The sequence below is a fragment of the Hippoglossus hippoglossus genome, chromosome 3 (genome assembly GCF_009819705.1).
Source record: "Hippoglossus hippoglossus isolate fHipHip1 chromosome 3, fHipHip1.pri, whole genome shotgun sequence".
NCBI classification, from domain to species: Eukaryota; Metazoa; Chordata; class Actinopteri; order Pleuronectiformes; family Pleuronectidae; genus Hippoglossus; species Hippoglossus hippoglossus.
Genome location: NC_047153.1, coordinates 26,187,448 through 26,202,102, shown reverse-complemented (window position 1 = coordinate 26,202,102; position 14,655 = coordinate 26,187,448). Strand labels below are relative to the sequence as shown.

At 44.7% G+C, this 14,655-nt stretch overlaps 1 protein-coding gene and 1 pseudogene across 1 annotated transcript; both read left to right on the top strand.

Annotated features, from left to right (window-relative positions):
• The first annotated feature begins 4,664 nt into the window (after nucleotides 1-4,664).
• On the top strand, nucleotides 4,665-11,901 carry LOC117759361 (TRAF3-interacting protein 1-like). The gene is made up of 3 exons (XM_034581432.1): nucleotides 4,665-4,782; nucleotides 9,259-9,326; nucleotides 10,061-11,901. Exons 1-3 carry the CDS (start codon nucleotides 4,665-4,667, stop codon nucleotides 11,780-11,782), a joined length of 1,908 nt encoding a protein of 635 aa, XP_034437323.1. The 3' UTR covers nucleotides 11,783-11,901.
• A 406-nt stretch (nucleotides 11,902-12,307) lies between these two features.
• On the top strand, nucleotides 12,308-14,106 carry LOC117759360 (annotated as a pseudogene).
• Nucleotides 14,107-14,655: the final 549 nt, after the last annotated feature.

The following is a 14,655-nucleotide window of genomic DNA, read 5'->3' as shown; positions in this document are numbered from 1 at the left end:
AGATAGGAAGGGAGCGGATGGGCAACTTCCATCAGCACCTCCGGTAAAACAACATTTAGTTCAGCTGCACGGCACGAAAAACTCACGCTATGACGTAACCAACGAATCATCGACCATTAAATTCGTCGTTGACTATTTTTGTCTTCGATTTTTGGTGACTACGGCGATTAATCGTTGCACCCCTACTGCACTCACAGCTCTCTCCTTTTAGTGTATTTCAGCAATCCCACAGTTGGTTTACACACTTTTCAGATATGCTAGTTACTTAGCTTACTGGTTAGCGATGGCTTCCAACGTTACACACTGTGAGAAGTTTCACGTTACTGTTGATGTCCAGCATGATGACAGAGACAATGGGAAACGTGAGTTTGTTTATTTGCTGCGTCACATGCAGTTTTAAATGAGGTTCAAAACAATGCAGACCAAACTGGACTTTTACTCTTGTGATCAAAACATTGATCTGAAGCTCAATTCTAAGGCTGTTCTGTAAATAGTTTTCTAATAAACAATAAATATAGTGTAACCCTTGGTTACACTAGAAAGAGTGTAAATGTGGACCAGGATAGGAGATACTAGGTTAATAGGAGCCCTGGACTTGAATATCAGTAATGAGAATTACACAACAGGATTGCCATAAATGAACTTGTATTTGAACACAAACTGCAGTTCAAGTTTGTTTGACAGTTAGAATACAGCATAAATTTCCTCCAAATAATATACAGAAATAAATAAAATAAAAAAAGTGTGCACATAAAAGTCACTTCAAAGTCCTTAAGTCCAGTCTTAAATGTCAAATTTGTGGATTGTTCGTTGGGGCCCAATCCGTCTTTGTACAGGGTCTGTCCTACCACACCGTGGAGTGAAGAACATGAAAGTCAAATTTTGGCTTGCCATCCAGTTAACTGGAATCTTGGTTCTTCGGTGGATGTCCTCTCTGGCACAGGAGAATTCGTATCTTCACCAAAAACCTGACCTATAGACAGGTCACACGTGTATATGGAATGTCATCCACACACAGTAATATCTTGACCATATCTGCTAACATGAACAATTGCTCACATCTCAATACAGCCTCCACTTCAAGTTATGGCCTATAATTGGCCCTGTTGTACAACAAAATATAATTCTTTTAGTTCAAACTCAATGCTAAATTAAATTAGAATACTATAAAGTTCAAGTATTAATATCAAAACAGAATCACATTGACTTAAGGCATATACATTCATACACATTATCAGTCCTTTGGTTTTTTATGCAAGGCACATAATGGCTACATGGTAATACTGAAGTTAATGAGTAGAAACTCCACATAAATGAACATGGAGCAGTGCTTTAAATCTGCCCTAATAACCTCTATAAACAACATAGCTAACAAGGTAGCTTTTGATATTCACATTTAACAATACAGTCCCTGACAAAAGTCTTGTCACTTATCCATTTTGTAGAAACAACAGCTTATAACCTGACTTTTAATTTATCCATTAGTTTTAGAAATGGCTCATATGAAAGCTAAAACCCTCCCAAATTATGTGTAATATACTAAAATAAATTTGCTTCACTGAAGAAAGATTGATCATTTAATGAACACAGAAAGGTCAGATTTTGGCAAGACAAAAGTTTTGTCGCCTACAGAGAGTAATGTGAAAATTGAACAAATAATTTACTTCAAATACAAAAATATATTGCATAACATCAGTGAATTAAGTAGTGGTGCTGTGAGATCCATATTTAATATCTTATATGACTTCCATGAGCTTGAAGGACTGCATCCATGCGGTTCGACAATGATTCATACAATTTATTGATGAAGTCATCAGGAATAGCAAAGAAAGCAGTCTTACATGCCTCCCAGAGTTCATCAAGATTCTTTGGTTTCGTCTTCCATGCTTCCTCTTTCATTCTACCCAAGACATGCTCAATGATGTTCATGTCTGGTGACTGGGCTGGCCAGTCCTGGAGCACCTTGATCTTCTTCGCCTTGAGGAACTTTGATGTAGAGATGGAAGTATGCGATGGAGCACCATCCTGCTGCAAAATTTGACCCCTTGTATGGTTGGGAATGTAAGAGGTAGCTAATACTTCTTGATATTTTAGGCTATTGATATTGCCTTCCACCCTGCAAATCTCTCGCACACCCCCATACTGGATGTAACCCCAGACCATGATTTTTCCGCCACCAAACTTAACTGTTTTCTGGGTGAATCTCGGATCCATGCGGGCTCCAGTAGGTCTCCTGCAATATTTGCGGCGGCTGTGATGTAATTCAACCGAAGATTCATCTGAGAAATCCACCTTCTGCCACTTTTCCAGCGTCCATCCTTTTAGCAGGCTATGGGCCTTGGCAAATGCCACACATTTTTTAATTGCCTTTTGTTTAGTGCTGGTTTCTGGGCACTGATTCGACCATGGAGGCCATTTCGAGACAGAATTCTACAAACTGTCCTGGTTGACACGGGGCCTTGAGGTGACCAGGCCTGGTGGAGCTCTGCTGCAGTGGAAAAGGGGCTGGCCTTGGATTTTCGAGCCAACAAACGGTCCTCCCGAGCAGTTGTCTTGCGGGGTCTGCCGGACCTGGGCTTGTCAAAAACATCTCCAGTCTCTTCAAATCTTTTTCTTATTCTTTGTACTTGACGCTGAGACACATTGAAGGTGTCAGCCACCTCAGCAGTGGATCTGGTCTTCAGCCTCTTGATAATCAACGCTTTGGTCTCAGGGTGAATCTTAGGCATGTTGTCAGAGGTCAAGTTGCAGTTGATGTGAAGGTCTGGTGTGCTGGGGTTCTTTTTATACACACCCACTAATTGATTGATCAATTATTGATCACAGGTGAGGCTGTAATCTAGGATTGGGTGCATCATATGACAAGGCGACAAGACTTTTGTCTTTGCAAAAACTGACTCAGTGGGCTTTACCAAGCTGTGAACGTTAGAATGCTTTTCAGCAGTTTCGTTTGGCACCAAAACATTTCAAAAGCTGTTGGGATTGAAATTAGCCATTTCTTGTAAAAAAAAATTGATTACAAATATATTTGAGGGGCACTTAAGGTCAACTTGTACCCAAGCGACAAGACTTTTGTCAGGGACTGTAGACAATTTTCGCTCCGTGTTCTACTGTAAATCTCTTCTACGGATGTCTTACTACTCACCGTTGAATAATGAGAATCCCTGCACCTTTCAACAGGTCAGCAGGGTTACCTCACACATCGACACGGGATTTTAGATAACGATCTGAGCAAAGCAGGTAGTATACTTTTAGCTTGAGCAGCAAAATGGCAGACAGGATGCAGACAGGTAAAAAAACTTGACAGAGTAGATTTACCTGGGAGGATGGCTAGGTACCTGCCCCTACTGGCTAGAAAATGTAACAGCAGGTCACCCAATGAGCCAGTGTCAAAGTGTACATTCTCTCTCTCTATAGAAATTACACAATACACAATATTGCAGCCTTAAGAAAGTATTTTCACTGCTTTTCCAATGTGGGCTACATCAGCAAACTAAATTGGATCCATGTCAGGCTTAAAATACCAACTTCCGTTTATGCCGCACCCACTTCAGAGTACGGATACAGATACAGATAATTTAGTTGCTTGAACAGATACGGATACAGATAGTGGTGTACTTGCTCATCCCTATTACAGATGTTGTCGGTTGGTTCTAGACTGGGCCTGTGTGTGAAGTGCGGTGAAACACTGGAGGTCTCGTTGAAATAAACATCAACAAAAACCCATCATGAGTTAATATAATATGTCCGTATCAACATCACGTTTAGACAACAATATAAATCATGAGGGTAAAAAAATTAATATAGTACAAAAAACTTGAGCAGGATTGGAAACGACATGGTGAAGCAGTATTAGCTTCTGGAATGAAGACGATCTCATCACGCCACCGAGCCGCTGAGATAATCGGTGCACTTCACCTGAATGAATCAGTTTTTACTCTGTCAGCTGTATAACACCTGAAGTTGCCCATGTTACTTGGTCATAGTCCGAACAAAGAATAAACACTGCATACTTAATAACAGGCTTCACAAACTGATGCTCATCGTTCATCGTAGACCCCAGGAGTTACGAAGAATACACACCATCTCAATGCAAAGTGCTCTTGTTTGATGCTGGTGATCATTACAATACACACACACCAAACATGTGTCAGCAGTGAAAACATCCCTCACATCAACTAGGTAGCTCGTGCAGTGTTTTGTGAGTAAAGTTGGTGAACGTGCTTTTATTGGATGTGTAAAGCTTCATGTATCCTCCTCTCGCTGCTGTCAGCAGACGTGATTTTAAAAGATATGCTCGAGGTTCAGTCATCTGAGAATGAAAACGGTTTAGTTTGTTTTTCGTAGTTTCTGTAATGCAAGTTCTATTTATCTGTGTGTAATCAACAGATGATCCGTCTGAACTGTGTCGAGTGTGTTGTCAACATGACACCTGTGACGATCGGAATCTGGAAAACTAACTTAAGGTCTTCATTGTTGAACAACGTGTTGTGTATTTATTCTCTTCTGTCAGATGACTACGTGCTTTGTTGGAACTGTGTCAGTCGAAGGAGTTAGTAGAATACCCTGTGTTACCATGACAACTCTCGCTGAGTGTATTCACTGACTGCGTATTTCATGTTAAAACAGATTGTGGTGGTGTTGCATAGTTTGCTGTATGCGAGATGCGTATGCTTAACGATGATTCATCTACAGTGGGTTACTCACAGGATAAGACTCCTTATGATGGCAATACCATGTTCAGTGTCGAAGAGGAAATGCTCTTCCACACTTTAACCCTTTGTGACAAGCTATGCAAACCCCTTTTAATGCACACATGGGTCAATATTGAATTGAATTGAATCAGCTTTATTGGCCATGTATGCGTACGCATACAAGGAATATGATTGTTTTTTCCGTTGCTCTCAACGTACTTACACAGAAATAGACAAATACACAAAAAACTAGGATAACAAGGTATTTAACTATTATGTACAAATATTGTTATTCTTTTACAGCTTATTCTTCCTTCTTCATTTAGGAGAAGGTTCCTTTGATTACATAGGAGATGAGTCTTCTGTCATTAAAGAACATAGTCATCAAAGGAGCCTTCTTCATTTAGGAGAGGTGGATTCCAGGACACACCAACAACTCCAGCTTTATCCTGTAGAAGGTCCTCAGCATCAGAGATTTCAGACTCAAGACCAAGAATTGCCTCCTCATCTTCCTAATCCTGTTCTTCATTCAGCATCTTTATGACCACTTCAGCAGTAAGTCTTTAATGATTGCAACCAGCCATATACTAACACTGTGGATAACGAAAATCAAAAGCATATTTTCAAATGCATATCAATCAGTCTAATAAGTGTATACTGTTATATTTCGAGTTTTATTTTATTGATCTAGCTATGGTTAGCTAGCCAGAAAATAAGCTAGCTAGCTAATAGCTAGTTAGTATTGTACATATTTCTCTTTCTCACTAGTAATGGTATGTAAAATAAGACTTACATGCATCAGATGTGCGAATGCAAATGTGTGAAATGTATGGCAGGTGATCCGTAGTGAATACAATCTGTAGGTTTCATTTTTGACCCATGTGTTAAAGTGATGTAGAAATACAAAATTTACATTTGTTTATAAAGTAAGAAAGGAAAAAGGAAAATAATGATTTTTGGGAATCAAAAACAAGATATTTAATAAATACTTAGAATATTAAATGATAAACTACATTCATTTAAAAAATATAGCAAAGAAACACTCCATGCCATGCATGAATTAACACAAGATATTAATATGGGTCATTTTTGACCCATGTTGTGTATCAAAGGGTTAAATATGCAGCGTTTATTTTGAGTTTGGACTATCACCAGATAACATTGGTGTTATACAGCTGGCAGAGTAAAAACTGCTTCATTACATTTTACATTACATTTCATTTAGCTGACGCTTCTATCCAAAGCGCCTTACAATAAGTGCATTCAACCATGAGAGTACAAACCCAGAAGAACAAGAATCAGAAAGAAAGCCGAACTATAAAATGCTATAGGTAAGTGCCATATAAGTGTTACTAAATCGCTACTTTAAAAAAAAAACATTTTATTCAAGGTATAGTCGGAAGAGATGTGTTTTTAGTTTGCGACGGAAGATGTGTAGACTTTGTGCTGTCCTGATGTCATTGGGGAGCTTGTTGCACCATTTGGGAGCCAGGACAGCAAAGAGTCGAGTGTTTAGCTTGAAGTGAGGGAGCAGCAAGCCTATTGGCAGATGCAGAGTGGAGTGGACGGGCTGGGGTGTAAGGTTTGACCATGTCCTTGATGTAGACTGGACCCGAACCATTAGCACGTTACGCAAGTACTAATGTTTTGAAACGGATGCGGGCAGCCATTGGTAACCAGTGAAGGGAGCAGAGGAGCAGAGTAGTGTTAGTGAAGTTAGGTAGGTTAAAGACCAGTCAAACTGCCAGGAGGGAGTTGCAATAGTCTAGGTGTGAGATGACCAGAGCCTTGACCAGAACCTGTGCCGCCTTCTGAGTGAGAAGGGGACATATTTTCTACAGGAACGTGTTGTTACAGTAATGTTGGCAGTGAGGGAGAGTTGACTGTTGAGTATCACACCCAGGTTCCTAGCAGTCTGGGTGGGGGCTAACACAGAGTTGTCAAAGGTAATTGTCAAGTCGTGGGTGGGAGAGCCTTTCTCTGGAAGAAAAAGTAGTTCAGTCTTATCAAGGTTAATTTTCAGGTGGTGTGCGGACATCCACTGAAAGATGTCAGTCAGACAGGCAGAGATTCGTGCTGCTACCTGTGTTTCAGATTGGGGAAAAGAGAGGATTAGTTGGGTGTCATTAGCATAGCTGTGGTAGGAAAAGCCATGTGAGTGAATGACAGAGCCGAGAGAGTTGGTGTACAGAGAGAAAAGGAGGGGACCCGGAATCTTGAGGGACCCAGTAGTGAGAGGACAAGGTTCCGACACAGATCCTCTTCAAGTTACCCGGTGTCGTGCAATAATGCATTAAACGTGATACCATAAAATGGTGTGCCTTTCGGCATTCAATAAATTTGGTTATCAAAATAAAATATTGAATATTAATATAAAAATATTAATATTAAATAATAACTTTAATTGATTAAAGTTACCTCGGGGCACCACCCTTCAAAGGAAGGGAAAAGATAGCCAATTTATTGATTAAGTCTCATAAAAGTACTAACTACAAATTTGGAACTCTGATTAACAATTAAATTAATAACTATAACAAAAATTGCCATATAGATAGTTAGCTAAGTTGAAGGATATAGAGTTCTTGACAGTGTAGAGGTTGGCAAAATTCACTTATGCAACATTAATGAAAAAACATTTGTGAAAGAAAAACATGTATTATGAATATAATAAAGTATAAAAAAACACAAATTACTAACGGTGTACTTACTAAACAAAGATAGGTATGTGAGTATGCGTGTGTGTGTCTGTGTGCTTCCAAAATGGTGGCTGGCCACTTTGAAGATAACACCCTCCCCCCTTTTTGGAATGTTTACGACATGTAGCGGGGGTCAGAGAGATAGGGTGCTGAGATAAGCATGTGTCTGTGTGTGCCAAATTAGAGAAAGTTACTAGATGCATGCAAGGAAAGACTGAAGAGCATAACTAACATTAACTTTCAAATAACTTGTAACCAAAATATCACAACAACACAAATCAACTTATAAACATCACAAGGAATCGAATAAACAGTCTTTGCTTAGCCTAGTATAATTATTAAGCCCAGTTGTGTTACCCGTCCGTGGAAAGGGGAAAAAGGTTGCTGTGCAGTTCGAAGTTCTGTGAAGTCATCTTGCTGGTTGTGTGGCTCCTGCCTTCGTGGTTCTGTTGGGATGTGCAGCTCAGTTGCTGTTTGAAGTTCTCCTGCAGGACATTGCGTCGCTGCTCGGAGGTTGGTAGAGCTTGGATTGTGAGGAGGTTTCCTTGGTGAGATGAGCTGGAAGCTGCAACTCTCCTCCATGAAGTTGATTTGAGTTGAAAGAGTGAGCTGGACCGTCGCCCTTCTCCTCTGAGAGGATTCGAGGAAGGAGCAGTGTGCTCCTCTCGAAGAGGTGAATGGAAAGAGAAGATGTGAGATGGAGAAGCCAAACTTCTCCCCTCGACGGGTCGCATGGAAAGAGATAGAAGAGAGGGGGAACAGGCCTTATATTGGCCCGGTGACCTCACAGGTCATGGGGCCCAGAGTGACCAATAGGAGTTGACCCTTGTGTCTCTGGTGGGTTTTGAGGGCGTTGAGGCACCCTGGGAGACTGAGTTCCTTTACTCTGGTTTTCTCCAGAACAAAGGACATGCAGCTTCAGGCTTTTGACTGCACATGTAGGCCCGAACTGTTAGTTCACAAATATGTCCCAACACCGGTACGTGCGGTCGTTGAGGTAAGATGAGAGCAGGGAGACACCCAGGTCCTGAAGGGAGGAAATAAGGATCTGGTGGTTCACTGTGTCAAATGCAGCAGAAAGGTCTGAAAGGATAAGGACAGAGGAGAGAGATGCTGCTCTAGCCATGTGAAGTTGCTCAGAGACAGCAAGGAGGGCAGTCTCAGTTGAGTGGCCTGCCTTGAAACCAGACTGGTGAGGGTCAAGAAGGTTGTTATTGTGGAGATAGGAGGAGAGTTGATTAAAGATAGATCGCTCGAGAGTTTTGGAAAGAAAGGGAAGAAGAGAGACATGTCTGTAGTTGTTTACTTCAGACGGGTTGAGGGTGGGTTTCTTCAGGAGAGGGTTAACGCTTGCTTCCTTCAGAGAGTTAGGGAAACAGCCAGTTGACAGGGAAGTGTTGATAAGATGGGGGAGAAAAGGAAGAAGGTCGGGAGCAATAGACTGGAGAATGTGAGATGGGATAGGGTCAAGGGGGCAGGTGGTTGGGCGGGCGGAGGTTACCAAGGTAAGAACTTGATTGGGAGACGGGGGTGAAAGAGGAAAGTGAAGGGGATGAAGACGAAGTTGATGGAAATGTAGTTACAGAAGGTGGATTAGAAAATGAGGAGCGCATGTCATCTATCTTTTTTGTAAAGTAGTTGACAAAGTGGCTTGGTGGAAGGAGGAGGGGGACTGGGGGGGTCAAGGAAGTTGGAAAAGATGGAGAAGAGTTTTTTGGGGTTCGAAAATGAGGATTGAATTCTAGTTTGGTAAAAAGAGCTTTTAGCTGCAGAAATAGAGGCAGAGAAAGAGGAGAGAAGAGACTGATAAGTGAGCAGGTCGTCAGGGTGTTTAGATTTTCACCATTTCCTTTCTGATGCTCGCATAGTGGCTCTGTCGGCGCACACCAAGTCAGACAACCACGGAGCTGGGGAGGACTTGCGGACCTGTTGTGATGTAAGAGGACAGAGAGAATCAAGAGAGGAGGACAGAGTAGAAAAGGGAGTGTCTGTGGCAGAGTTAGGATGCATGAGTGAGAGAGTCAGATGAAGGGAGGGCTGATAAAACAGAAGAGGTCAGAGAGGAGGAAGAGAGGGAGTGGATGTTGCGACAGACAGGTACAGAGTCTGTTGATGTGGTAGGGTGGTCAGTTTGAGAGAGTTGGAGAGAGTAAGAGATAAAGAAGTGGTCAGAGACATGAAGTGGGGTTACAGTGAGGTTAGATGTAGAGCAGTTTCTGGTGAAAATATAGTCAAAGTGGTTACCAGCATTGTGAGTAGGAGGGGCAGGACTGAGCGAGAGAGCAAAGGAAGAAAGTAAAAATATTAGGTCAGATGACTAGAGAAGGACAAGTGGAGGGCCATTTTCTGGGAAGTTTGATAAGAGGACGTCTACTTCTTACAAGAAATCTCTCAAAGAACCTGGTGGACGGTAGAGAACAACAAAAGTTAATTGTACCGGATCAGTAACTGTCACAGCATGAAATTCAAAAGATAGTGGGGTAAAATCTGGCAGCGGGTAGAGAGAAAAACTCCATTTGGGGGAGGTGAGTAAACCTGTACCACCACCCCTACCAGTGGGTCTGGGTGTGTGGGTGAAAGAGAAGGCAGAGGAGAGAGCAGCTGGGGTGGATGTGTTGGCCGGTGTGATCCAAGTCTCAGTGAGAGCAAGTAAGTCAAGCGATAATAAAGAAAACTCCTCTCCCACAGAACCGGCTGAACAGACCCCCGTTTCGATACCTCCATGACATCTTCACTGAGGTCATCAGGACCACTGGTTTTATGAAAGGCCTGTATGAAGAGAATGAAATGAATCCAGACAATGTTAAGGATAAGCAATCCAAGATAGCCTTCCTCCAGAAAGCCATAGATGTTGTGATGCTGGTGAGTGGTGAGGCCCTGCTGGCAAAACCAGCACACATTGTGGCTGGTCATCAGCCTGAGAGAACCAATGAGCTGCTGCAGGCCATCGCCAAGTGTTGCCTCAACAAGATGCCAAGTGATGACGCAGTGAAGCGAGTACTTGGTGGAAAAAAGGTGGACATGAGGACCAAGGCCAGCACATCCAGGTCCCAGGGCAACGTAAAAATGAACGAGAAGAGGGAAGAATGTGAATGTCACATGAGTGGAGAGGAAAGCAAAAAGATTACAAAGCACAGTTGTAGGGGTAACCATCTCCCAGACGAGCCCAAAGAGCAGCAACGCCGACTAAGAGATGTGGAGAAGAAGCACCACAGGGACAGGAAATGCTCTGACAAACATCTCCACAGCGTACAGGACCATGGCAAAGAATGTGACAAATACAAGAGCCAAGACCAGGTGCGAGACAAAGACAGAGGGCAAGATAAAGACAGGCAAAATTTGAAGGACAGAGAGAGGGATCGAGAAAGGGAAAAGGACAAGGAGAGGGATAAAGAGCAAGAAAAGTCAAGGGAGATAGACTCCCACAGAGTTATGGAAAGAGACAAGAAAAAACAAAGAGACAAAGAGCGGGAGCGTCCCAAAGAGGGGGAAGAGGGCAACAAAACTGTAAATAGAAAAAGTAAGGCCAAGGTATCAGCCGAAACAGAGGGCTGGGGCAAAATAGCCAAACCTGTACCAGCTTCTGAAAATCCAGGTAGAAAACCCCGGCCTTCATCTGCTGAAGGGCAGAGGCAAAGATGTAAAATTAGAGGACAAGATGAATCTGTCAGTGAGGGAAACAGAGATGCACAGTTAACTCAGAGCTCTGGTCCTCTGGGAAATGGGGACACTGTGGGCTCCTTAGTACCATCTGACATGGCTCCCAGCAGGGCTTGCCGAGAAACTCCTCGGTTCAAGAGACAGAAGAATTACCCTGGTATGACCTCAGCTGGGAGACTGCTTAGTGCCATAAACCCAGTACCTATTATAATGGATCGGGAGAAGCTCTCTGAGGATGAGGAGGTTGAAGATAAGCAATTTGTCAAGGAGGCGGCTGTCCATCCACCCCCACATGCTCCTGATATAAAGGTAGACTTGTCGCCATCATGCCCCGAGTCCAAAGAGCAGAACTGGGTGTCTGAAGCAGCATGGAAGAAAGAAGAGGATGCAGTGACGAGGGAAGTCGAGTGGCTGCACTCTTCCATCCAGACGGTTAGCTGCAGTTTCCTTCCTTTAGGCAAGATCATGGACAACATCCTGGAGGACACGGATGCCATGCTAGCTGAACATCACACTTGGCTGCAGGTGAACAAGGAGCATGCTCAGGCCTTGCTAGAGGAGCAGAGAACGACTGACCCCACTTTGGATCCTTTGAAAGCAGAACTAGCCGAGCTGGAGCAGCTGACTGCAGACGAACTTGACAAGATTTGTGCTGTAAAGTCCAACATACTGAAGAATGAGGAGAAGATCCAAAAGCTGGTGACAGGAATTAATGTCTCTTACTCAACCTGAAGTGGGAAAAAAGGTCCATGGGAAAATAAAGAGTTGTTCAGCTTTTGTTAAGTTAAATAAACGTTTTTGTGTAAACTTGAAACATTACGTTTTACCAGTATTTATATTGTTATTTAGGAATTAAATGTTTGTGGACCCCAGCCCCCCCTTGTCGCCTGTTGTTTCAGGCAGTCCGCCATATTAACATATAATGTTTAAAATGCTAATGTTTGCCGTCTGTTAGGCTAACATTCAGCTTTGTTTCGGTCCGCCTAATGACTGTAACTTATGTGCAAACGCTAAGAAGGTGAGGTACATGTTGCAGAGAATGTTTCAAAGTAATCAGTGTTAGTGATTCAGACCAAAGTCAGGATACTGGGAGTGTCGGGGGTCCTGGCAGCGTACACTCCAGTCCATGTCCCGCGCCGGAGGGTCCCGGCTGACGTCACTCCAGTTCCGGCGTCGGGGGTCCTCGCAGCATCTACTCCCTGTTCCGCGCCGGAGGCAGACGCCACTCCGGGTCCGGCGTCGGGGGTTCTGGCAGCAATGACTCCTGTTACGGCGTCGGGGGTCTCGGCAGACGCCACTCCAGTTCTGGCGTCGGGGGGCCCGTCAGCGGCTACTCCGGTTCCTGCCCCACGTCCGGGGCTGAGGTCTATGCCCCTTGATGTTTCTGGACAGCTGCAGAAGCGGCTATCTCCTGAGTCCCGTGCTGCGTCCCTGACCGGCCTCCGGGCCGTCCGCCTGAGTCCCAGTGCCTCGTCCCTGACCGGCCTCCGGGCCGTCCGCCTGAGTCCCCGTGCTTCGTCCCTGACCGGCCTCCGGGCCGTCCACCTGAGCCCTTGTACTCTGTCCCTGATCGGCCACAGTGCTGTCCTCCCGAGCCTCCGTACTCTGTCCCTGATCAGCCACGGAGCCGTCCTCCCGAGCCTTCAAGCCGGTGAAGTCCAGGTCCCTGGTGCTGAAGAAAGGAAAGACTACCAACAAGTTCTGCTTCGCACTTGGCAGCACTGAGATACCATAAATCACGGAGAAACTAGTGAAGAGCCTGAGAGACACGGCATCTATTCAAGTTCAAGGCCTGGATTAACCAACATGGCATCCTACCACGGATTCTCTGGCCCCTCTTGGTCTATGAGGTCCCGATCTCTACATTCGAGGGCTTTGAGAGGAGAGTCAGTAAGTTCCTACAGAAGTGTCTAGGACTGCCTCGGAGTCTGAGCAGCACCGCCCTTTATGGGCAGAGCAACAAGCTGAAGCTCCCCATCATCAGCCTGAATGAAGAGTTCATGGTGACCTGAACTAGGGAGGTACTGCAATACAGAGTCCTGTGACCCAAAAATCTCTCAGGCTGGTATCGAGGTCAGGACAGGACAGAAGTGGAGGACAGCAGAGGCCGTGGATGTCGCAGAGTCGTGGTTAAGGCACAGGGTACTGGTGTGCTCAGTGTCTCACGGAAGGGCTGGACTTGGTAGCAGCACAACACCTTGATTCGACAAGGCACAGGGGAAAGACAGGATTTCGCTGGTCCAGGACGAGGTTAGAGTTTCGGTTGAGGAGGAGTGAGCCAGCAGGTTGGTTGGGATGCAGCAGCAGTAAGCCTGGACATGATGGGAGCAAGCGGTGGTGCTCAAAGTCTCATGGGCTGAGCTTTGGATAGCCGAGCCCCATCGAATAAAATACTTAATCCATGCATTCTATGACGTTCTACCATGCCCATCCAATTTATTCTGCTGGGGGAAGGGGTAGTCACCAGCTTTCCCTCTGTTTCTTAAGAGAGGGACCCAGGAGCACATCCTCAGCTGCTGTTTGAAAGCCCTGGGCGAGGGGCGCTACCGCTGGCGCCATGACCAAGTCCTGAAGGCCATAGAGGACACCATCTGCAGTGGGATTAGCCATTGCAAAAGCCTACGCCCAGTGAAGAAGACCATCGCTTTCGTCAGTGCTGGGGAGGAGCTAACTTCAGCTGCCAGGACCACCTCCTCGGGCTTGCTAGCAACAGCACAAGACTGGGAGCTGACCTTGAGATGCAACTGAAGTTCCCAGAAGCTGTTGCCACAACAACATTAAGTCCTGACATGGTGCTGATCTTGGAAGCCTCTAAGCAGATCATTTTCCTAGAACTCACAGTTCCCTGGGAGGACCGTATCCAGGAGGCCAACCAGAGGAAGAGGGCAAAGTATGCTGAGCAAGTAGAGAAATGCCAAAGCAACAGGTGGCGGGTGAGGTGCGAGCCCATTGAGGTGGGATGCAGAGGGTTCCCAGGCCAGTTTCTCTGCAGGGCCTACAACATGCTAGACATTGCAGCAGCCAGTAGGCGAAGGGCCCTGTGGATCAGGAGGTGAGCTGTGGGTGGGGTAGTGCTATCTGGTCACAAGCCGGAGCTTGATAAACCCCAGTTGGGTCGCCTGGGTGAGGGTGTCTGATTGTTGAAAGACCCGAAACACCATATGACCCCAGGTAACATCACTGACGATGTGTCCAGGTATGTCATATATTTATTTTACTGCTGTTTACTGCTGCAGCTAAATAGAAAAATACTGAGTCCTCTCTCTCTCTCTCTCTCTCTCTCTCTCTCTCTCTCTCTCTCTCTCTCTCCATGTTATAGCCAGGATAAATCATATTCCTTACCAGGAAACTCAAAAGGAGGCTGTATTTTCAAAATAAATCCCCCCAGATAGTAACAGGATGTTACCAGGAAACCTGAAAGGAGCCTAGATTTTCAAAATAAGACCCCCCAGAAAGTTGCAGGATGTTACCAGGAAACCCGAAAGGAGGCTAGACTTTCAATACAAAAAAAACTTAATGCACTGCACAGGGTGCAGCAATCAATGAGTGAGTTTCCATGGCAACGTGATACACATGCAGAGCAGGAGGGGGACAGTTGAATTGTT

Coding starts and splice junctions, on each gene's coding strand:
- LOC117759361 (XM_034581432.1), top strand. CDS start 4,665: ATGCGTATGCTTAACGATGATTCATCTACAGTGGGTTACTCACAGGAT. Junction 4,783..9,258: donor CTTCCACACTTTAACCCTTT/GTGACAAGCTAT, acceptor ATGCTCGCATAG/TGGCTCTGTCGGCGCACACC. Junction 9,327..10,060: donor ACTTGCGGACCTGTTGTGAT/GTAAGAGGACAG, acceptor GCGATAATAAAG/AAAACTCCTCTCCCACAGAA.